The following is a 22,519-nucleotide window of genomic DNA, read 5'->3' on the forward strand; positions in this document are numbered from 1 at the left end:
TGCCTGCGGGAGTTTGGAGGGAGCCGCAAGCAGAAAGAGCACAGTGGCGTAGGAAGCAGTTATTCACATCCCTTCCCCTTCCTAATGGAGGGCCCCCCGGTCCTGCAACAGGGAACTTTCCACACGTTGTTGACTCTGCACTGCTGGCTAAACATCTACCTGACCTTGCGATGATTAGATCCACATGCAATATCTACAACTCCTCTTTACTGTCCCAAGTCAAATCTCCAGCTGTAACAAGTCTGGAGAACCTGGGTGTGCTACAGGACACAAGTGGGCATCTATAAGAAATTCTACGATTTCTGCAATTGAGAGCAAAGTTCAATTCTTATTTTTGACACAACTTTGAGATTTGCCCCTTGTCTTCTCCCCTCCCACCTTCCCCCCCCCCCCCCCCCAAGCTATCTTGACAAACTGAAGCATCTGAAGGAAAAAAGCAACAATATATAGCCCAACTTCCATACCCTGCGTAAAGGTGGTCGCGGTTGTCCCTGGTTTCAGCTTGTTCTCCACATAACCATTTCTGGGACCAGTTGTTATCTCGTAGATCAGCTGTTTGTCATCTGTGTCAGGATCTGTCGTCAGTAATTCCTTCTTAGTGATTAGACTGGTTGCCTGGATTAAAGCCAAACCAAGGGAGTAAAACTCTGGAGGTCCAGCAGTGCAAATCTGATCGACCGTTCATCCAAAAAGCCCAGCCATCCCTCTGTCAAACAGTGCTCCGCGAGGGAAAAGCTAGGGGATGTGAAAGATCAGAGCACACAGAGCGGCCTTGAACAGACAGATGCTCCATGAGGTGTTTGACAGCAAAGGAAGGATTCAAATTCTGCCTCACATCTGGTTTATTCAATAAAAAACCACTGTGGCTCAAAGAAAAGCGAATTCAGAACAAGCTGCCCAGCCCTATCTAGCTGCGGCTAAAAGCCATGACAAATCTTTTGGTTTCCCCTGGAAACCACTGCTCCATGAACTGTGCTGATGCTCAGGTGAACCTTGGCTGCTTTGCCCAAAACATTTGCAAACAGCCTCAATTTGAATGATTCGCTCAGGACAGTTCATACTGCTTTAGTGAGCCTGCACTAGTCCTCTTTCAAATGACCCCACACGGACGTGCCTCAGTTACACCACATTTTACTTTCTCTTTCCCTCTCTCTCCACCCTGGGGAGGAGGGACAAGGGGCAGGACATGTCCACCCAGGAAGGCAGGCAGGAGCTGTACTGCACTGCACAGCTCGTGCAAGAGCCAAGAAGAGCCAGGCTTGGTGGTCTGGCTGATGTAAGGGAAGGAGGCGGTCCAGGAAGCAATTTCGTGCCCTGAAGCCATGTCGCAGGCATCCCTGCACACCTCTGCCTTTTCCAAGACACTTCATGGGCACAGAGAGACACCTGCTCTCTATCACAAAAATAAAAATGCTGAAGGATCAGGAGGTTCTCCTGTGAAGCTCCTTCTGCTGGAACAGCCTGAGAAACGATCCAAGCTGAACCCAGGCAGGCAGTTACCTTGCCGTCCACGTACTCCAGCCACTGCAAACCCAGGTTGGTGACGACCCTGGGTGTCCCATCATCCACAGAGAGAATGTCCACTTTGAAGCGCTGCGGTGTTGCTGTCACAACCTGACAAAAGTTCAGAGAGTCAGCTGTCACTTTGGGAGTCAGAGCCTCCTCCACCATATTACCAACTTTGCTCCCTTCAGCTCTGTTGGGATCAAAGTCCTGGGGTGAGTTTGCGCACGCAAAGGCTGGTACACCAGGGAAGATGCATATGGCATCACGTAACTGAGAATACTCGGCCCTTATCTTCAGCGGAGCAACAGCAGCTAAGTCTCCCCTTCTCTGAGAGGAGGTAGCTTTGTATTAGGTACAGAAGGTCTCCCTCACCTCCCTTCTCCTCCCCTTACCTTCTTCCCCCCATCCTCCATAATGAAGAAGGGATTGGTCCCATCAGACACAGTGAAAGTGAAGCGATCCTTCAGCGAGTTGCTACCATCATGACTGTAGCTGATGCGGTTCTGGTAGATGTCGTCCATCGTGAAGGTGGTGGCTTGGTGGTAACGCTGCCCATTGCTGGTGCGTTCAATCAGGCCGTGCCGAGGGGGCTGCACGACTGTGAATGTAATTGACTCTGCCTGCACCAAGGAGACAGAGTGGCAAAGCTGATGACGTGACCCCAGGACCAGGACAGGCAGGTCCTTCCAGCTCGAGATACCTGGAGAACGACTCTACGCCCAGACAGCTCTCCTAGCACGGTGTTTCCAACCAGAGGCTGAAACGCAGCACCGCACGCTGAACTGATTCACCCTGAGCCCTGACCTGTCTTTATCCCTCTCCCAAGGTGACTACCTACAAAACAACCCCAAGCAGGGAGAGCTAGGCTAGACACATCACACCAAACTATTGGTTTGGCTGGTCCGAGATGGCTCCCACCTTCGTGACAACCCCTCGAACACAAGAGCAGTCCCCCATTATGCAGCCATTCTAGGCAACGTGCCCCTTGTCACTTCTGTCAGGGTGGAAACAGCAATAACCTTTGGGGCAGGATCTTTGCCTCAGGGCAATAACGGGCAGCCAGGAGCTCTCCCGCTGCAGGGAAACTGTAGCGCAGTGAGGCAGAGGCAACATAACACTGCTTACCCTCCGGCCCGACCCAGGAGGAGGAAGAGGAAATGCCATTTTCATCTGTGCTAGGCATAAACTCAGTGTCAAGGCTAAGCATAAGCTCAGTTCAAATCCACAATGTTCAGACAGAAGGTGGGACAGGGTAAGGATTAGCTCTGATCATAACTTCCAAATGTTTTCCATGCAGGTTTGTTGCTTATGTGTCTGAGAGACATCCCAGATGAAGCCATTTCTCAAGCCAGGCCTTTGCTTTGCTCAAACACTCATTCATCTGTTTATATACAAACGGGGCCTCCCACAAGCTGTCTGTTTGATGTTGTGATCAGACAGGGTACGACCACAGGGAGAGATGACACTCAGTGTAATCTCTCTCTTTGAACACAAGCCCATTTTTCTGATAGCCCAGATGTGCAGCAGAACAGGGGAGGGAGGAGGCAAGGGGGAGTGCTGCCTTACCTCTGTGTCAGCATCTGTCGCTTTAAGCTCAAACTCTGTGATGGTTTTTCTCACACCTTCCTGAACTGTCATCCCGAGGCTTTGCACTACGGGTAAAGAGTCATCCACAGGGTTTATGGTGATGTCAAACGTCTGGCTCACCTGGAACAGGAGGAAAAGCCTCTCTTGATGAATTCAGTCTACCAAGAGTGCAACTCCATTAAAACAGTAATGCTTTAAGGAGACCGCAGTGATCCGCTGAGTTTGGGTCACTTCATTTTGGCCTTGTTTAGTCAGCAAACAAGAGCTTCTAAGATCAGATCTTGTGAATGTGCCCTCTTCTATCCCTCCCCACTAATTTATTCTTCTTCCTCCTGTGATATTTATGGACACCCACTTTTCCCTCCCTCCCTCCTTCTACTTTGTTCCTCTCCTTCTATTTGCAACTATGATTTTTCCCTTTCAGACAGTAGGAAGGAGACATTTCTCAAGGGTCTAACTGTTCTTCTGGGTATGTCATCAATGCACCGGATCAAAGCTGAGCTCCAGGAGCAATCGCTAAGCAGATGAAAAACAGACACTGAAATCTTGGTAAACCAGTCTCATGAGGCTACATCTCAGGTGGCTCCCCCTTCCCTTCACAGGGCTTGCTCCCTTCCCTGCCGTACGTAAGATCTCTCACAGCAGGGGAAGTAAGAGCACCCACCACTGGCAAATGACAAGCCCGCGTGGGGCTTGTTTCATTTCCTTTGCTATGTCTAACTGTCTCTCGCAAGCACGCAAGAGGAAAACTGGCTCCCGTCACATCCTACAGAATCAATGGCCTGCTCTGACTCAGGCTGGGACTTACCTCATTCGTTCCATCAGAAACAGAAAAGGTGAACGCATCCATATGCTTTTCGACGTCGCTGGTGTGGACATACTGGATGCTGCGAGAGGCCAAGTCTGCCTGGCTGAAAGAACTAATTCTTGTCCCTAGAAAAAGAACGATAGGGGAAAATGTGCAACAGAAATAGCAAGGCAGGGAAAAATGTAAGGACCTGGACATATCTGGCCATAAGTACTCAGTCTTGGCTTGTTCTCCTCCAATTCAGGCTGTACCATGAACCTCAGCTGACCCAGGGATTTAGCTGGCACGGAGCCTCCTAAAAACTCCACTCAACAACTTTTAAAGTAACGTAGTGGCACCCCTTCTGCAAAAAGTAGTGCAGGCTTCTTCCCAGACTTACAATTTTACAAGGGCACCTCACGCTGCCAGGACACCCTGCTGGGGACGGGCCTCTCAGGGCAGAGAGCGAGAGAGAAGCTGTGAGAAAAACAGCAGAGGTAACCCGTCGATTTTCACTCCTGGGCAGGACTGATCTATCCAGGGCGTCACTGAGTATGGGCAAAAGGTTTCCTGGCCTCACAGCAGTTTTAAAAAAATGCCTTCAAAGTCTCTGCTGTCTTTTCCCCTCCTCGTACCCCTGCATTTGCAACAGACTAAGCCCCATTTTCAGCACTGACTTATAGTGGCATCTTTACAGGTCGTTAGGTGCGACACAGACACAGAAAGGTACAAGCGTTTTAAAAAGCACTTGAGTCTTTAACTCTCACCGCTGCATCTGACAGTTTTACTGCTCTTAACAGCAACAAAAACTCTGACAAAAAGTTTTTCACCCGTTTATCATGTTAAATGGCTACTGACAAGTGTTGGCCACACTACAAATAGTACCAGGATCTGATATAAATAAATGAGCCAAAACTGGGTGACTGGCCAAGGTTTCCTCAGAGCTCATTAGCTTTAAAGGTCTGTGTTCTCTTTTGAACACTCCAGTACTCTCTCCTTAGTGTTTAGGTCATTTAAATCGTGAGAACGACTCTTTCACACGTGTGACTCTATATCTTTCTTAGTCCATCACAGACATGAAAAAGCGCAGAAATTGGAATCATCACATTTTAAATAACAGGAGGAATAAAATCCTTAATCCAGCTCTTTCAGGTCTCCAAAGTACAAGATTCACCATTTAGTTTGCAATTTAGACAAAAATATTGCAAGTTTTTAATTTTCTCTCAGCAGGGGGTTTGCTTATTATAACTTTCATTCTTTATTCCTACCCTTTCAACGTGTTTGCCAGAGGACACCTTACACTGTGAGAAGATGAGGCAAACCACAACAGTAAAACCGAGCTGTACAGGGACTGTCGGCACCTTGGAAACACACAGCAGGTATTTCCACTTTAATCTCATGTTAATGAGAAATCTAATTCTAAGAAGAAATATAATTTTAGATGAGTATAATCTAAATCAGAAGAGCATATTATATGACAGCATAGATTTAGACTAATTCAATCAGAGAGGGGTAGGGCGTGGGAGATAACTCTAAAATTCAGATCACATTTGCAGGTAATTTTCTCTGAGTTTCACAGGACTGACCAACCCCCCCCTCTCCGAACGACCAGAATTCATTATCCAGCGTATCCATCACATGACAATGTAGCTTCTTTTTAAACTAACTCAGCAGTTAGTTCCCTTCCTCTCTCCAAAGCACAGCTGGGAAAAGAGGCTGGTGTTTAGGGATCAAGGAACGTACTGGCCAAGAGGCAGACTGAAAGCAAGCCGTCTGTTCACCAAGGTGGGCTCTATTACCATGGACATTAGGGGACGGATTCTTTTGGGCGTTGTGCTATACATGGTCACAGAAAAGGCTGAAGGTTTGCCTGTCATGCAGATGCAGCAATAGGTCCTGAAAGAGGAGATTCACACAGCGGCAAGCTGGACTGATCTGCGAAGTCCACCAGGCAGGGTTACCATGGGGCATAAACTCACCCAGAGGCTGAATAAATCCTCATCTGTAACTATCGGGCTGCCTTGCCTCCACTCACCCTATTCTCCAGCTCTCCGGGCTAATGCCCATTTGATTTCTAATAGGCAACATAATTCTGTGCTGCTGCCTCCAAGCACATTTTTCCTGCTGTGAACCTTTAAGGCTCAAAAGCCCTCCAGCGCGTTGCTGCTACGAGTACCCAACCGAGTAAAATACCGCCCTGCTAACCTGGGGAGGCCGCGTGCTCCAGGTGCCCCAGCTGGGGCTGCCTGGTGATCTTGTACCGGAGCTGGGTCTGCTCACTGTCCTGGTCAGTGGCAGAGAGCTGGAGAGTTGTGATCGTCTTCGCTGAGTTCTCATCCAAGACCAGCCCTTTGTTAGCGATGATGGAGGGGGGAAATCTGTCCTCTGAAAGGGTTAAATACAACGCTGAGTTAGGAGACAGTCACCCTTCTTTCCTCGGTGTTCTTCAAATTGGGTACCTGTGCTCAAGCAAAAGACAACATACACACAAACACCTCCCGGACTGGTAATTCCAAAACAGGTACTCTTGGCCTCGGCATTAATCGAGGGGATGGTAACATTGTAACACCTTAAAGCCAATCTAGACAGTATGAAGATACTAAGGGGAACTTTTCTGCCTTTTTCAGTGAGTTTGTCAGAAGCCAAAGAACTAATCCTTACATCCGCAAACTTTCCCCCTCTCCTAAACTTCAAAGGCCTTTGAATTAACAGCGAATAAAAACTGCATCTCAAGAATTACATCTTAACTTGCAGTACCCGTGGGACAGGAATCTATGAAGGCCTCAGCTCTGCCGCAAAGAAAACGTAACTTCAGCACTGACTTTTACCTAAGACGCTAATGTGAAAAACCTGGTCCGTCAGTTGGTTGCCACCTGCGTCGATCACATCAAAGGTGAAGGCAAAATTTCCGCCAGGATCCCCTTTCTTGTGATTGTACACCACTTGCCCTGGAGGGAGGAAGAGGAGAAAAGAGGTGGTTTGTAACAGGCTGCATCACTTCATTCTTAGTTTGGAACCAGGCTGGCACTATAAGCCGAGGGACTTGGGGCTTGACAGAGCTCATGGATTTGGGTTTCATTACTTATCCTCTTTATTCTTTTTCTCCTGCTGAGAGAGACTTTTTAACACTTGTTTAATGATACGTGTTTCTGCTCTAACATAACAACCTTATCTTACTTTTTTCCTCTCCCTTCCCTGCTTCAAGTCATCCTCCCCCTCTCATAAAGCTCACAGAATCACAGAATATCTCAAGGTGGAAGGGACCCGTAAGGATCATCGAGTCCAACTCCCTGCTCCTCACAGGACTACCTAAAACGGCCACATATTCTTTGCCGTGATTATCTAAAATCAAGCACTCTCACCTTTATTTATATCAGCCTGGGTGAAACTTTTGACAGGTCCTTCGACAGAGATCTGGACTGGATTATCAGTTTTGGTCAACTGCAGATGGCCCATGCTGGGATCCCTCTTCACGACAAATCTAATCGTTGCGTCATCTGAATAAATAGCTGCTGCTTTCAAGTGCTGATCTGTGAGGTATGCTGCAGAGCCTGGACCAGAGAAAGAAAGTCCACAAACAGCTTCAGCCAATCCAGCTAAGCGACTGGTTTAGACTGGACCGTATAGCAATACCGAGCAATACCATCCTCCTCCCTCTCCCCGTACCAACTAGGAGCTGCAGGCCTCTGTTGACAGCTAATGTGGGTGGCTGCTTCTTCGGCAGCTCCATGAAGAACTCCAGCCTCCCCATCTGCGTGTAGAGACCATCCGTGATGGAGAAGCCAAACTCGTCTGTTTGTGCCGCTGCACCGCTCTGCGTATAAACGATCAGCTCATCCAAAATGTCCTGGTAGGTGAAGGACGAGCCCATGGAGAGCACGTGTCCGTGCTCCGGGGACTCCGCAGCAGTCTGCCTCCTGCGGAGATGGCCTGACAAATGATAGAGGGATGAAAATTATGGGGAGAAGACAGTCTGCTGAGGACTCTTTACGTGCCAGGTCTCAGTGGGATGCACAGAGGTGGACATAGCCTTAGCAGAAAAACTGAAGGAAGTTATCTGCTTATTGCCAAAACCGGTAAGAATTTGGCAACATATATGAGATCTGAAAAAGGGTGCGCAGCCCTCGCTAGTTTAACATGACACTAGCCTTCACTTGACACCCTGCCTTGCTTTATCACTGCAGATAGATGCTAGTTGCTCAGCTCTTTAGACCTGAACCCCGCAACAGGAAATGGGGTAACACAAAAGGGAACTTCCCAGGGAAACGCATGCAGTCCCCCTTTCCCCTCTCCCACAAACAGCGAGGAACGACTCTCAAAGAACAGGTCTGTTCTGAAGCACAGTCCCTCTGGGGCTGCTGGTCCAAACACGGACTAAATGTGCTTTATACTAATATGCCAGGCTCCTCTCTCACATCAGGGGCTATTACACACACGCAGATATAAAGACACACAGACGTGGACGCACAAAGACGTTCTCTCTCACCCCCCAGCTTGTCAGGACTTACCGTGTTCAGGACTTCTGGTAACCATGATGAGAAGCTCACTGTTCTGGGTGTCCAAGTCCTGCAGGTTGAGGGAGGTGTTGGTAACGACCACACCTGAGCCCTCACGCACTCTGACAGGCTCCAGCACCATCTTTGGAGGCTCATCGTTCTGCCGCTGCACGGGTCCCAAAGGCACACAGTCAAAAAAGGGAAAAGGCGGAGGGGAAAAGACCGCTGCCCACCTAATGAAACACAAGCTACCAAATGACAGTACTGGTGCTGATATCCTTTAATGGGCTACACCAGTCTCTCCAAATCTACCCGGCATCATGGCTGCTTCTAAGAGGGAGGAGACACCAGAGAGATAAGCCCTGGGGAAAAGGCTGCAACGCACAACTGTCCTCTGGCGTCACAGGCAAATTATGTGCCTGTACTAGGGGAAGAAAACAGATAGGAGGATGAAAACTCCCTTTAATCCCCTTCCCACGTATTAAAAAGGAGTGAGCAAAGCTTGCACTTTAGAAGTCACGTGTCTGTGAAAGGAGAGGGCTCTGGCAGCCAGCGAGCACAGGCGTACCTGAATCGTGATGTTAATGCTCTGCACCTCAGACTGGCTGAAGCCATCGCTCACGTAAAAGCTGAAAACATCACTTGTTGGCTCGATGCTTTCGTGGACGCTCTGGAAGTAGTAAATGCTGTTCTCCAAAACATCTTGAAGGGAAAAGGATACATCTGCGGTCACAGCAGACTCACTCTGCGGGCCAAAATTCTCACCTGCAAACCAGAATACCACTAGTGAAAGGATGTTCAATTCACTGATAAGCTAAAAATAAAAGCAGCAGGATTAGGAGAAGAATGGCACATTGCGAAGGGTGCAGAAGGATGTTCATTCCTACAACATGGCTTTCACGCATCTCGTGACCTTTGTAGAAAGCAACATCTGCTGCATTAGTTGCTGCATCAGAGTAGGCATTAGGGAAGCTGCAGTTTTATGCGTAGTACAAGCAACTCCACATCCCAGAGTTACTTAGGCTTTCTTCAGAGACGAGACAATGGCTAATGTGCCATCTGGCCTCAACACAATCTCTACATCAAGCTTCACCTTGCAAAACTAAGTCTCGCACCTAAGAAAATCACCCAGCCATTGCCTGTTCAAGGAGAGAGGCTTACTGTTACCAAATGGCACAAACTGGAGTTCATTCATCGGACACGATTAGGAGGGATGATGTGTAATGGTTAGCAACCTGTGCTCTCCAGAGGAAAAGCAATCAGTGTTGTAACAAGCCACTATGCTGGCCAACCCACAGTGATATTTTACAAAGGCAAGTTATGATTTAAGTAAAATGATATACGCCACTCCTGTTCGGACCACACACAGGATTAAGCAGACAGGTCTCCTGGATCAACATCTCTGGACAATATGGTATAAATCCTACCTTTTCTTGATAACACAATGAGATAAGAGAACGTTACCAGCCACGTTCGGCTACAGCTCTCACAGCCTTAAAGCTTGCTGGGACGTGTAGAGGAATTTAGCAAAGTTTGTTCTGCGTAACAAGGACTGCCAAAATAAAGCTTGATGAAAATACAACACATGGGCTTGAAAAGGCTCGTAATGCCCCGGTCTCACAACATAGACCAGTCTCCAACAAACGAGAATTAGGAGGAAATGCTCCCCAGAGGCAGTTTATCTCGTAACGCTGACCTTACGGGCTCTTTACGATCAACTGATGCCAACCAGCACCACACTAAGGAACCGCGGTGAGACAAATCAGAATGTGCTCCAGCATGGCAATTCCTATGTTCCCTTTCATCAGCCAGAAGGAAGAAGAGACAGCCAAGCAGTTTACCTGTCTTAGTGTTTTCAATGTAGCCGTACATAGGTAGAGTGATAACTGTGACCCTCAGGTCTTCCTTGGCAGCAGTATCATAATCAGCAGCTAAGTGGTGATGAGCCAGCAGTGGGACCCTGCCCCCCTCATCCACCTGGAAAGCAAGATGTAAGACAAAACTACCATCAATGCACACAACACATAGCAACACACAAATCGTTACTGAACAAGTCGGCCTCTACGGAAGAGGCTTGCCCAGTCTCTGAAGTCCTGTCCCATCCTCCCCTCGATCTGTTAAGTACAAAATCCGCTGGCAGGTGAGGTGGGATGGGAAGAACAAAGCCTGCCTGGCCCCCGAGTGCTTTATCAGGGCAAGAAGAGAACTGGCAGAGTCATGCTGACCTCTCAGGAAGGCGAGATCTGCATTTCTTGTTGAGGGGAGCCTTTTGAAGGCAAGGGAGGGGGAATGCAAAGCGGGAAAGGAGGAGGTGACTTCAAAAGGCTTTGATAAGGAGCCTGAAATGCTGTGTATCAGCCCAAAGCACCAGATGTTTTCAGACTTGTCTTCTGCTCATCTTTTACACACAAGCTGGTGAAATAAGGGAGAACGTATTAAACAGGATAAGTCAGACTTGCTCCACTGATATCAACAGGGCACCCTAGGGAGAACTGAGCTCCGGACGAGAACAGATGTAAGCAGATGAGGTTCAGGGATGACACCGTACTGTCGGCCTCCTCTGGCCTCCAAGTAATTTGTTAACCCTTCGCACTCACAGGATTGCATGTGCAACACCATGTTTCTTCAGTGATTTCCCCTCAGTGCAGGAAAGCTGTTCAATTCCTCACATCTAAGACATTCTCATCACTGTTCCTAGTATCCTGGGGAGCCACTTACAGTGATATGGTCAGCAAAAGCAATGAGCGACGGCGTTGCCTGGGCAGACGTGATAGTGATGGTGAACATCTGTCTGTCAAGCCGGTTGTTATCAGCATCAAAAACAGCAAAGTGGAAGATGTCCGTAACTGGCTGATTGCTGGTCTCAAATGTGGTGGAGTAGCTGTGGAAGTCAGAAAACAATCTGGGTCAGGGAGTCTCACTGATAGCCAGGCAAATACATCTCATCCCTGCATTTAGAGGTGAACGCACACCTCTTGAAAGAGAGGCAGTATTTCAGTTCCCAACCCTTCTCCACGTTCATTCCCTGAGTTTGTTTAAATCACCATTTTAGGTGTTTCCTACCTAAAGTATCACCATGACATTGCTGACACAGAAAAAATTCCCGTAATTTGAAGCTCCACCAACTACTGGCATTTCAGACATGCATAAACACCTAATTCCGCACACAGGAAACGCTCTCATTTATAATCTCATAGGATACAAGAGCCAAGAAAGGAAAAAATATCTTTGGTACACTGTACTAACATAATACAGCCCAGAGATCCCTGCGGAAAGCCCACCGAGCTTTAAACTGGCATGGCTTGAAGGAGAATAGCTCTTTGATACCTGATCCTCTGGTTGTTGATGTCTTCCATGGTGAAATTATAAACCTTGGAAAGCTCTTCATCGTGAGAGCCAGACATCCGTAAGAGCGTGCCATACGCAGGCAGAGATATTAACTGGATTCTTATCTCTGAGTCAGGAGAACTGTTGTCCTAAACATGAAGAAACAAACCAAATCAAGACAAGATTAGCTTTTGTTTCCCTCCACTACAAATGGAGGGAGGAATAAAATGTTTTAGAGGGAAATAGATCAACTTAGCTGGGTCAGACCCACAGTTGATGAATATTAAATGAAGCTCTATTGATAAGAGAGTCAATTGGGTTGACATTCTCGGAATCTACCACAAAATGTATTTTCTTTTTTTCTCAGCTAAGAGAGGTTTTCTTTGTGTCCTTGTATCACATCAACACAAGCTCCCAGACATAAACCTGATTTTTTTTTTAAATTACTTTCCATTTCTATTGGACTGGACCATTTATGTCATATGCTTTTCCCGACTCCAGATAAAGCGAGCCAAAATTTAGCCAACAGCTGGCAGAGGGAGTAAGTAACTGTTGCCCACCAGTCCTTCAGACAGAGACGCAGAGCTAAGTTCCGTTCTTAGTAAAACAAAGGTTAATGTGGAGCAATGCCGCAAAAGCCAGATTCACATTAAACTAGAAGCTGATTTTGGCTCTTAACTACATTAAGTACAACCACCTCTATGATATCACAACTCAGATGTCATCTTTATTCTAGAAGTTTTTGTTGGTTGCTTGACAGGTAAGACCCAAAGCAGAAATCATCATGTCCTCAGCATACGGGTCAGGAATGAAATCCTCTCGTCCCTAACTGTTCTCTTACTCAGATTAAACAGCTCCCTTGTCAGCCTTCCTCCTTAAGGGAACAGGACAGACCCCAGACTTGTATCCTTGGAAAAAACATTCATCTGCCTTCTTATCCTACCTCCACCCCTGCAGTTCCCTCATCATCTCTGACAGCCACCACTTTAGGTCTCTCCAGCCTCACACGTGCACTGCAGTCTCTCCTCCCTCCTCCCTAAGGGCAGCACATCGGCATACCTGAAATCCACTGCTAGTCCATTTGCTGCTAAATCATCTGCAAGGAGTAAACCACCTTTCTGCTGAATTTCACCAGCAGGATAACTCTTGTACCAGATGCAACCCCTGGGACCAACTCCAAGCTGCCAAGCATCTTGGGTTGCTTAACCCTTCTCCCTTCAAATATGTCCAGAAAAAGAATCAGGCAATTTTGGAAGGGGGGTGAGGGGGCTGAAATTTTCAAGAGATTATGACTTAGCAAATCCATGTGCTTTATTAGCAAGCCTGTTTGATACAAAAATCTGGGATTAACTCAGTTCTCATGTTTAGTGTGGCAGCTGACCTCTGTTACAGTCAAACAGGAATAGCCTTAAACCCCTGTTGGATGAAAGAGTCTATTATCCCCTTTTTGGCAGCAGTAGTCAGGACACAGTCAAAACTCGAGCTCTCTACCAAGAATCCACACGGACGGCAGAGAGGTGTGTGTGATGAAGGGGCTGTGGGGCGATAAGGAAAGGGAGGCTGGCAGCATTCACTGAGTTTAGAAATAGAGGAAAGCTTACAATATAAGCGAGGTGCAATCGAGAGAGAGTCACAGAGCTTTTACTAGCCACGGTGATTGCCAACAAGCAGCCCGGGGCCAGCTGCGGACCGTTGTTATCCAGCAGGGACACTTCGACCCTCAGCACTGTGGACACCGTGGTGACACCGTCGGTGACAGAGATTTCCATGCTGTCTTCTGCTGCAGCCGAACCATCATGTAGGTACTGCAGAGCATTTCGAGTGACGTCCTCGTAGGTGAAAGTGTCACCTTCCCAAAAAGAAAATGCACAAGTCAGACTCTGTTCAGAGCACCAATCCAATTCTCAATTTAGCTAAAGACTTAATCATGTACTAAACTCGCATTTAATACCACCCTTACAGGGATGTGAGTTACGAAGACATTTATTAAGGAGCTAGTATATATGCAAGGCAGAGGAAAAGCTGTAACCTTCCCAGTTTCACAGACACAGCGACTCTTTGCGATTCTCTGGGAGTGCACAGATCCTCCTTTCTTCCCAGCTGCTTTGTAAGCTCATCCCTGTCATAGCTAGATAAGGCTTCCCTCTCCACGCCTTCTGCTTGCACTGCTCTCCTACAGATAATATTTGTTCATCTGATCACACACTGGAAACTGCTGCCACCAAAATCAACAGTAAAACTCCACAGGACCAAATGGGAAAATGTCTTTCATGCACTCTTTCCTGCAGTCACATGCTTCCAGGCAGAAAATTCACACACTTGTGGATGCAGCCATATCTGCCAGAGGCATGCGTCTCCTCCTGGTCAACTAAACCAGCTAGGTGGACAGGCTGACCCCTCTCCTGTGCTGAGGAAGACTTCTGTTCAACTCACCTGCTCTCATGCGCTCCTGCACGCCTGCACTGTGCTTGAGCACAATGCCATGATGGGGAGGTTTCACCAGCTCAAAGAAAAGGCCCTCAGGAGCTGTATCTGTGTCGCTCACGGCTAACTGGATGCCTGTGCCGGGGAAAGAGAGCACAGCTTCAGTATCCTCAGACACTAGGCTGGGAATATCCCTTAGGTTTTGTGGTGTGCTCTTGTGAATGGAGCCAAAAAACTGTAATTCAGTCAGTACGTGAAAAGTAAAATAATTCTGCAGCTGCCCTAGTCCGGGAGCTTGCTGGTTTCATGGCAACAGTCAGTTCCCTGATGATGCTCAGATCAGAGGTTGTGTCAGAGAACTTATTGCCACTATGGCTCACAAATGACAGCTATGCAAACTCTCAGCTTATGAGAGAGATGTGCGCATGTTCATATAGCAGGGGCATATCTACAAAAACCCCAGAGAACCTCCTGACACAAGCAGAAAGTGGCTTATCCTAAACAACCCAGTGGTCCAGATCACACCACTAACCAATAGTTCAGCAATTGCAGAGCAGCCTAAGAGGGAAAAAGTAGAGGAGCAGCAGGTCCCTGATCCTGCTCTCCCCTGCCTCAGCCAGCAAATGGACCTGCCATATGCTGGAGGAGTACTGCCATACCCCCAGGCACTTTTCTGAGGCACCACTGCACAGTTTTCTCAGTGGTTGCTGCTACACCTGCACAACCACAGCTCCTTAGCTAAAGGGACAGAGGTGAGTGAGACCAAAACTCTCCCCTGCTCCATCCATGTGGCCTCCTGGCAGTAAACAGCGTGCCTCAGGCTGAGCTCTGCACCCCATCCCTTCCACCCTACTCACCAATGGTGGCTTTGCCCCCCTGGCTGACCTCCAGGAACGGAGCGGTGATCTGAAAGACCGGAGGCTGCTGCTCCGCAGAGAGCAAATGAATGACAAACACCATCTCCGGGGTCGTGTGTTCTCCATCAGACACTAGACACAGACAAAAACCACACCTGAGTACAGGGATGTGATTTCAGGGACTCACCTGTACAAAATCACCACCCCACATCACTGACTTCTCTCCCACCTTGTCAATCCACACCTTTGTCCATGGACACACACACAAAATTCACACCTGCCAAGTGTATTTATTTTTTCCCCTAACTCAATTCCTAGCAAGACAAATGTAACTTGTAAGAGTCCGTGTGCGTGTGCATGTGTACATACTGTCTTCCATACATCTATCAGGTGTGCTCGTAAGTCAGAACATGGACTTCTCCTTGCTGGTGGATCACTTTGCGTGCTAGAAAGCACACGGAAAGGGAAAGATATGTTAAACAAGCAAGCAGCTTATCAATAGCAATTTAACTGTGGAAATGTTTCCATGCTGTATTAAAAAAAAGGCAGAGTAAAACTCTGATGTCCTTGTTCACACCGGGGGAAAACAGGAATGAATCAGGCTTTTAGGACAGACTGCAGGCAACCATTGGAAAAAGATGTCCCTACTGAGCTGCAGCTTAGCTTCTATAAAACACTGTTGGGACACAGATGAATTAATATTCCCCAGGCACGTGCATTTCCAGAAATTCCTACTGAGTGCCCATAAGTGGGCTTGCAGGAGAGAAAAGGCCAAGGAATAACAGGCAATGTGAAGGCCATAAGGATAAAAACTGCTTTGGCAAGGAAAGAGCAAATGGTTCACATACCTGTGAATCGGAAGTTCACTGACTCTGGGAGACCTGACGGGACAAACACAAGCACAGAGTAACTGCGGTCAGGACAGGAAAACACGTACTGATGTGGATTTGAACAACTTCTGGAGAAAGCAAGTGCTGACATTCAACCAGACTGGAGTCTTTCCTCACCAAAGAAAGCACTCTTTCCTTGCCTTTGCTCCAGGTGATGAGAGAGAACATGCTACTCCCTCCTCCAAACTGTGAAACTCTTCTTGACGTCAGTGGATGGCATGGTGATGCACAGAACTGCATCTACCATGTACTGTCACTTCATCACACGATCCTGCGCATCAACTGGTCAAACATGCTTGAAGTTCGTCCTATTTTTGCCCCTCTACCTCCTGCTCCAGACTGTTTCTCCTCTGATGGTAGAAACCTTCTAATATCCTGGCTAAATTGATTCAGTTCATCAATTTTAGTCTCAATCTCAAGGGCTAAACCCCCAGTGCAGCAAGGATCTCAAGCATGGGAGGGGCAGCAGTTCCTAACCACACAGCAGCAGATCAGCAGTTTGCCCCCACACTACTAGCGTTGGCAATGCTAAATGCTGCAGTGAACACTGCCACATCCCCGTAACTCACTGAATGTCACTATACCAAACCACAGGGGAAAATCTTGTTGAAGTCGCCAGAAATGGGTGATCTCAGAGGTCCTTTCCAACCTTAATGATTCTATGAACTCTTGGTACGCTCCTCCAAGGCAGATTCCTGCTTCCTTTGTACTGTTCAAGCCTCATGCCCTCGTGAGTATGGACATAACCGTGAAGTCATTCCAGGACTGGAGGAAGACCAGCAGCCCAGCTACCTCTACCAGTCTACAGCACTACAAAGAACATTCAGTTCCTTACCCGCAAAGGAGAAGGCAATGATCTCTCTCAAGTGAGGAGCTGCAGTCGGCGGACGATAAGCGATCTTGCCGTGGTTTATATCTGCTTGGGTGAAATACCTGACCGGGGAGAGAGGCCTGTCTTTATGCTCCACGATACCTACGGAGGCAGAGAGCGCAGTATTAACGGGAGGAATCAATTTTATTTTTAAAACAAGATACCGAAGGCCACAGCTTCTTCTCTCCCCAAGTACTTCTTTTTACATCTTCAGTGGTTCCTGAATGAGTCAGATGGCAATAACTGCATCGAGGATGGATTCTTGGGACATGAGAAATTAAACAGAGATTCCTCACTCAGTCATTTCTTCAAATACCTCTCACTAGAGGGGTGGAAAGCAGAAAGCCATGGGGTACAACATTCAATATATTCCAGACAATAATAAGAAAACTGTGTGAACTCTGCGGCTTACTCCTAAACAAGCCAAAGAAATCAGGTTAAGAAACAAGGTGTTTGAAAGCTAACGAAGGAGGCCGAACAGATTAACAGATGCCTCCACAGAATTCCTCTGAGGGAAACATTAGATGCGCTCAGAAAGCATGGCAATTAATTCGGCAGCAAGCTGCCACGTTCTGAATCGGTACACTTGCCTTGGCCAGGAAGGAGAGGGACAGTCACGTTGAACAGGATTTTCTCACTGGGAACCTCCGGGTCTACAAAGGAGAGGTGATGGGGCTCAATCACTGTCACACGGTCCTCCAGCACCTCAATAAACACATTTAGACCATGAGCATCAAGGCCAGAGACATGGGAAGATTCACCCAAAAATGCATTGAAAGAGAATTTGCTTTGCAAATTATTATTATTGTTAAATAAAAGAGAGTCTTTGAATTCAAAGGCCTAGTTCTTAGACCTAAAACTGACAGGGGATGGATGGGCTGAACCTTTACCAAGTCTCTCAAACTCGTACAGGACAGGGACTATTTGGGAGGAGATTACAGAGGACAGTAAAGCTTGATAATGAGTAAAATTTGCTAGAGTCTTATGGGCCACCTAAACTCAGTTTCAGCTCATCTGTAAACCAAACCAAATGTGTAATGCCGAAGCTGGGTGCTATCACGCTCAAGAGAAGAGAGCTCTATAGAGGTCCACCTCTGTTAAGTCCTTTCTGGAGAATCAGAAGGGGCTTACCAGCCTATGAAAAAGAGACAAACACCTCCTCCTTCATAAAACTATGAGCTTATCCCCACTTTCAGGCTGTCCAGGAAAGTGGCAGTGTTTTTAGTGCACTCTGTCCCCTGCAGACGCGCAACCTCCATGCTCACAGGTGGAGGAGTTTCTTTTTTGACCTACAGCAACTAAGAAGAGAGAAAGGAAAATCTAATTTAATAAAAAACTCCCTGGATGAAGATATAATTAATTGCCTACGTAGTTTTCTGGTATCGTCTGATGTGGCTGGACTGGATTTGCTTTTAAAAGAAATCCTGAAAATGACTCAGCCATTTCCATTAAAATATACAGGAGCCAAAGCTTTCCCTTTCGTTTTAAATCTGTTTAAAAATGTTCTGATCCTTCCGTTACAAGATTACCATTAGCCGAAGGCGGGCAGCGTGTTACAGGAATTACGGTGCTGCATGAACAGACTTAAGTGCACAAAAGCAGTTAACTTGCATGTGTTCATGAATCTTAATCCTGCGGAATTAACAGCGTCGAGAAGTCACTGAATTAAACAGTTCAGCTGGGTATGAAAAGCATCCAGCTCATTTCATAATCACGAATAAAATATGGAGAGAACAAGCTAAATTAAGGATATGGGCAATTAATTCATCTGCTTTGAAACATGAAACGATCAGGTTCAGGAACAAATTAGAGGTTTCCGCCAGCCACATCAAGCGCAGCCCACTGAATCGTGCTGGTTACACATCTGGAAGGCCACCCTGTGAAACCTGTGTCCCAGTCGGCTGGCCTCAGGTCACAGACTGGATGTTGGCCTGGACACTGGCAAGGCGAGGTTTCCCGACAACAGGTCAGTACATCACAAATGCCACCGAACCCCCAGTTCATCTCTCTCCAGTGTTTTTCACCCAAACACATCAGAGGAGAAGCCACAGCCTATGAATGACGGTTTGACTGTTGTGAAGCAGTAAATAAAACCTCTATATGCTTTCAAAATTCTCTCTCCTTCACAAACCCAGCCTCAGTTTGCCTTCAGCCAGAGCCAAGCTTAGGCTCTTTTTACCAATATGGGGGAAACAGGTAACTTGATTGAAGAAAAAATAGTTATAGATGTTACGTCCAGTTTAACCGCCAAAGAGTCACCGAACTTTCTCTGACCTTTCTCAGCAGGGCACTCAAAGACAAGGCCAGATGTATGTGAAGAACTTAACATTTTGTGCTTGCTCTTCAGCTGAGAAGCCCGTCTAATTCTGAAGGAGTTTGAAGACAGATGAACAGAACTCAATCACGTTGATGCAAGGAAGCGCAGTTTTATGATGAAAAGATTTAAGGTTATGGTTGCTTCACAGTTGCCTCCAAGGCCTATTTGTCTCTCCCAAAGGTAGGACTTGCAGGTTGCGAGGCGCCCCTCAGTAAAACGTATTTTATGGCACTATTGAATTTTGTGGTGTGTAATTAGCTATAAAATCCAGCACTGCATGGCTCAGCTAGACATCTCTCCCATCAATTTTGTCAATAATGACAACAACAAAAAGTCAAGAGCAGAAAGATACATCGCTGGCTATTGCTCCCAGTAGCAGTCTGAGCATGTTTTATTATTGCCCATGAAAGGTCACCACTATTTTAAACCCTGACAAGGCCACTGTGTCAGGGACTTTCCGCTAATCCCTCTCCCACCGCTTCCTTTGGCCTTTCCTGCTCCCATGCATGGCCGGCTGTGCTGGCTAAGAAGTCCTTCACCTCCCTTAGAGGTTCCTCCCGGGGACCCATTGCCCCTGGGAGGTCTGCCACATCTGCTCTCCTGCACTGCACGAGCCTCTCCGTGTGCTTTTGTCTGTCAGGGAGCGCCCGAGGGCACAGGATTTCTGTTTGATAATGCTGAGCATACTGCTGGCACCTCACACGCTCTAAATAAATCATCAAGAATGAATAACACCAAAGATGACTGCACGCTACGTTCAAGTTTGTAGACCCAGCTCTCCCTCTCCCTGCAGCGAGCTCCCGCCTGAAGGGCTGGCCTCAGCTCCGTTCATGTTTCTTGCAAGTCCTCATCTCTGCTTTCTCATCCCAGCCTGCCCTGTTTCACTCCGCTCAGGACTGCTGCTCAGTGGATTATGATCCTGGTCCCCCTCTGAAAGCCCCACAAAGCTGTGAGGCCAAGGTGATGTCTGAATCAATCTCCCTGCCTCTGGGGTCCTGGCTTTCTGTGCGTTTCAATGGGTGACCTGGGTGCAGAGCCCTGAAGCTCCCCTCTAGCCCATGCACTCGGGATCCCTCCCTACAGAATCAAAGAACAGAAGACAGCAGGAGAAGTAGAGAGGAAAGCTGGACTTCACCCACATATGTGACAGGGACACAGGGAGAAGGCATGCAACAAAGTCGGAGAGCTCACAAAACCAACTTTAAACCTCGAGGTCATCTTTTCAATTAACACGATCAGGGAAATAATGACATTAGAGAGACCACTCTTCCAAAAATGGTAATTCCCAGAGTTGATGCTGCAAGAAAAGGTAATTCAGTTCCACGGATGCAGATATAATGGGCTTGTCTGAATGTTCTCCACATACATTATAGTCGGTGTTCCTGATGTCAGAATGATGGATGAAAACTTTCTAATGTGGATGGGCTACAGTTCTGATAAAGTTTACAGTGGAATTACTGGCCAGATCTACTCATTACAGTCTCTCTAACCCACAGTTTTTCACTCTTGCCATTCCTAATGGCTTTTCAGAAAAGGGTAAGAATTCCACAAGAAGATGTTAACCATATTTTTTCTTCTCTCTCTCCTTCTCCTTTCCAGTCTATCCATTCATCACTTTTAATACTGAGTTTTTCAACTTTTTATGGGTGTTTCCACCCCCACCCTCCCATTCACTCTTTCTGACCTGTCTTTTTTTTTTCCCTTTCTACTCCAGCTATCTATCTGGTGCATAGACCCTGTAGATTTAGTTCAATCTTTGAATCAAGCACAACAGCGTGGACAACAGCAAGTACAGGAATCAACACTCAGTGGCTACTGCTCTATGGGAGGCTCTGGTCGCTGTGCACTGCTCCAAGGAGAGCGGGAATACAGAAACCATCGGTCAGCGGTGTCGGTTCACACTTACAGCCATGTGCAAAGAGGAGCCGAGGGAAAGCTGAGGTGCCCTGGGTGTCTGTGGGAGAACAGCGACGTTGAACACGTGGCTTTCCAAGCTGGTTTGTGGATTGGCAGAGCTGGACACCTGGGAAGGAAAGATCACATGAATGGATGCCTGACAGAGGACACCACTGCATTTCTAGACCAGTTTCATACTTTCCTTCTTCTCTCCTCCTCTTCTGGGAAGGCAAAGACACACCTTTCCAGCAGACACCAACCCAAAGCATACACGAATGGTAGCTGATGGGAACTAAGGCCTTTAAATAGTAACCGGCTGCTCCATTATTGCCTGTCCAATCTAGAAATGGTTTACCTCTTTATTAACATTTAGAAAGACAGCTGTTTGTCAGCTCCCTAACTGCTATTCATTCCTGCTTCCCCCAGTCACTGCCATAGTTTTGCTGAATTCTACTCCAGTTGTCTGTACAGCTTAGTGGAACTTTTCATCACAGGAACAGAAAAAATAATGGGTTTTTAAACCTTCCTCCCACCCTCAGAATAACCACCAGTTGTGCTGACAAGGTGAAAAAAACTGGTCTTTTAACAATGGTACTGCTTTGGCAGTGACTCCCTGTGATCCCAACATCTTCCAAGACAGGCTGCGCTCGTGTTTCACAGAGACCCGTAAAAATTTTCCATACAACACTATAACACCAAAATTAAGTCAACAGTATCTAACTCATAATAGCAAACCTGCAGTAATGACATATAAAGCAAATAATATTAAATCTGTAAAAATTCAAAGGACCAAAACCATCCCCTAGAGAGAAGCCTACAAATGTTCCCAGCAATCCCAAGATAAGGCAAGCACCCAGAGAAATACAGCCCCCTTCTTTGCTAGAGTCTGTTACGGCTTTATCTTTCAGCAGGGATGGAAGTCCTCACTTGAATTCAATAGAGCACTTCATGAGCAAGAACTGACTTCAGCACAAGCTTCATTTCAAGCAAATGCACGAAAATGCATAAAAATGCATGCTCTGCTGAAACGAATGAAATTATTTTAGCCATTTGCTGGACCTGTTCTGAGTTGCTGTCATCTAAATGGTAATTGCCAAAGCACTGACGAAAACAACATGTCGGCCCTTTCTGAGATGCCCCAACCCACAGCTCAGGACTCAGACAGATGTGTTATGGTCTCCTGATGTGACCCAGGCAATCGCGGCTTCCCTTCTCAGTAGGGCTCTCCATACAATTATTGCTACCGCTCCAAGATACTAAACCCAAACATTTAACTCATGCAAAATGCGTACTCTATAAGACGAATGTAGCCATTAAGCTAAAGATTAGCTTGTTCAACATTGACACTCACAAATTCCTCATTATCACTTATGTTAATTACTTTAGAAATTACCTTAATTGCCTCTCCTGTGCTACAGTAATAGCTTGCAATAGCTTCTGACTTGTAAACCAGATGTAACAAATACTGCATGCAAGTGTTCACGTAGGCTTAGCATTATGGGAGGCTGTTAAACCTTCCAAGCAAACAGCAAGGACCTGTCTGAGGAATTTTATGGCCGTT

At 47.0% G+C, this 22,519-nt stretch overlaps 1 protein-coding gene across 2 annotated transcripts in view; it reads right to left on the minus strand.

Annotated features, from left to right (window-relative positions):
- FRAS1 (Fraser extracellular matrix complex subunit 1) overlaps positions 1 to 22,519 on the minus strand; it is a 171,233-nt gene that overhangs the window by 20,203 nt on the left and 128,511 nt on the right. For both annotated transcript variants that reach the window (XM_087736406.1, XM_087736405.1), the window contains 21 exons: positions 20,969 to 21,085; positions 17,336 to 17,450; positions 16,710 to 16,847; positions 15,833 to 15,865; positions 14,985 to 15,116; positions 14,137 to 14,262; positions 13,305 to 13,552; positions 11,704 to 11,852; positions 11,095 to 11,257; positions 10,218 to 10,353; positions 8,945 to 9,141; positions 8,389 to 8,542; positions 7,547 to 7,810; positions 7,243 to 7,431; positions 6,709 to 6,828; positions 6,086 to 6,265; positions 3,902 to 4,026; positions 3,073 to 3,213; positions 1,899 to 2,126; positions 1,501 to 1,614; positions 465 to 615 (listed from right to left, as the gene is read on the minus strand). In XM_087736406.1, the coding sequence (XP_087592532.1) occupies positions 465 to 615; positions 1,501 to 1,614; positions 1,899 to 2,126; positions 3,073 to 3,213; positions 3,902 to 4,026; positions 6,086 to 6,265; positions 6,709 to 6,828; positions 7,243 to 7,431; positions 7,547 to 7,810; positions 8,389 to 8,542; positions 8,945 to 9,141; positions 10,218 to 10,353; positions 11,095 to 11,257; positions 11,704 to 11,852; positions 13,305 to 13,552; positions 14,137 to 14,262; positions 14,985 to 15,116; positions 15,833 to 15,865; positions 16,710 to 16,847; positions 17,336 to 17,450; positions 20,969 to 21,085 (3,220 nt within the window). The remainder of the gene's footprint in view (positions 1 to 464; positions 616 to 1,500; positions 1,615 to 1,898; positions 2,127 to 3,072; positions 3,214 to 3,901; positions 4,027 to 6,085; positions 6,266 to 6,708; positions 6,829 to 7,242; positions 7,432 to 7,546; positions 7,811 to 8,388; positions 8,543 to 8,944; positions 9,142 to 10,217; positions 10,354 to 11,094; positions 11,258 to 11,703; positions 11,853 to 13,304; positions 13,553 to 14,136; positions 14,263 to 14,984; positions 15,117 to 15,832; positions 15,866 to 16,709; positions 16,848 to 17,335; positions 17,451 to 20,968; positions 21,086 to 22,519) is intronic.

The sequence above is a fragment of the Nipponia nippon genome, unplaced genomic scaffold, assembly GCF_047370975.1.
Source record: "Nipponia nippon isolate SJK-2023a ecotype South Korea unplaced genomic scaffold, ASM4737097v1 scaffold_6, whole genome shotgun sequence".
Classification (NCBI taxonomy): Eukaryota; Metazoa; Chordata; class Aves; order Pelecaniformes; family Threskiornithidae; genus Nipponia; species Nipponia nippon.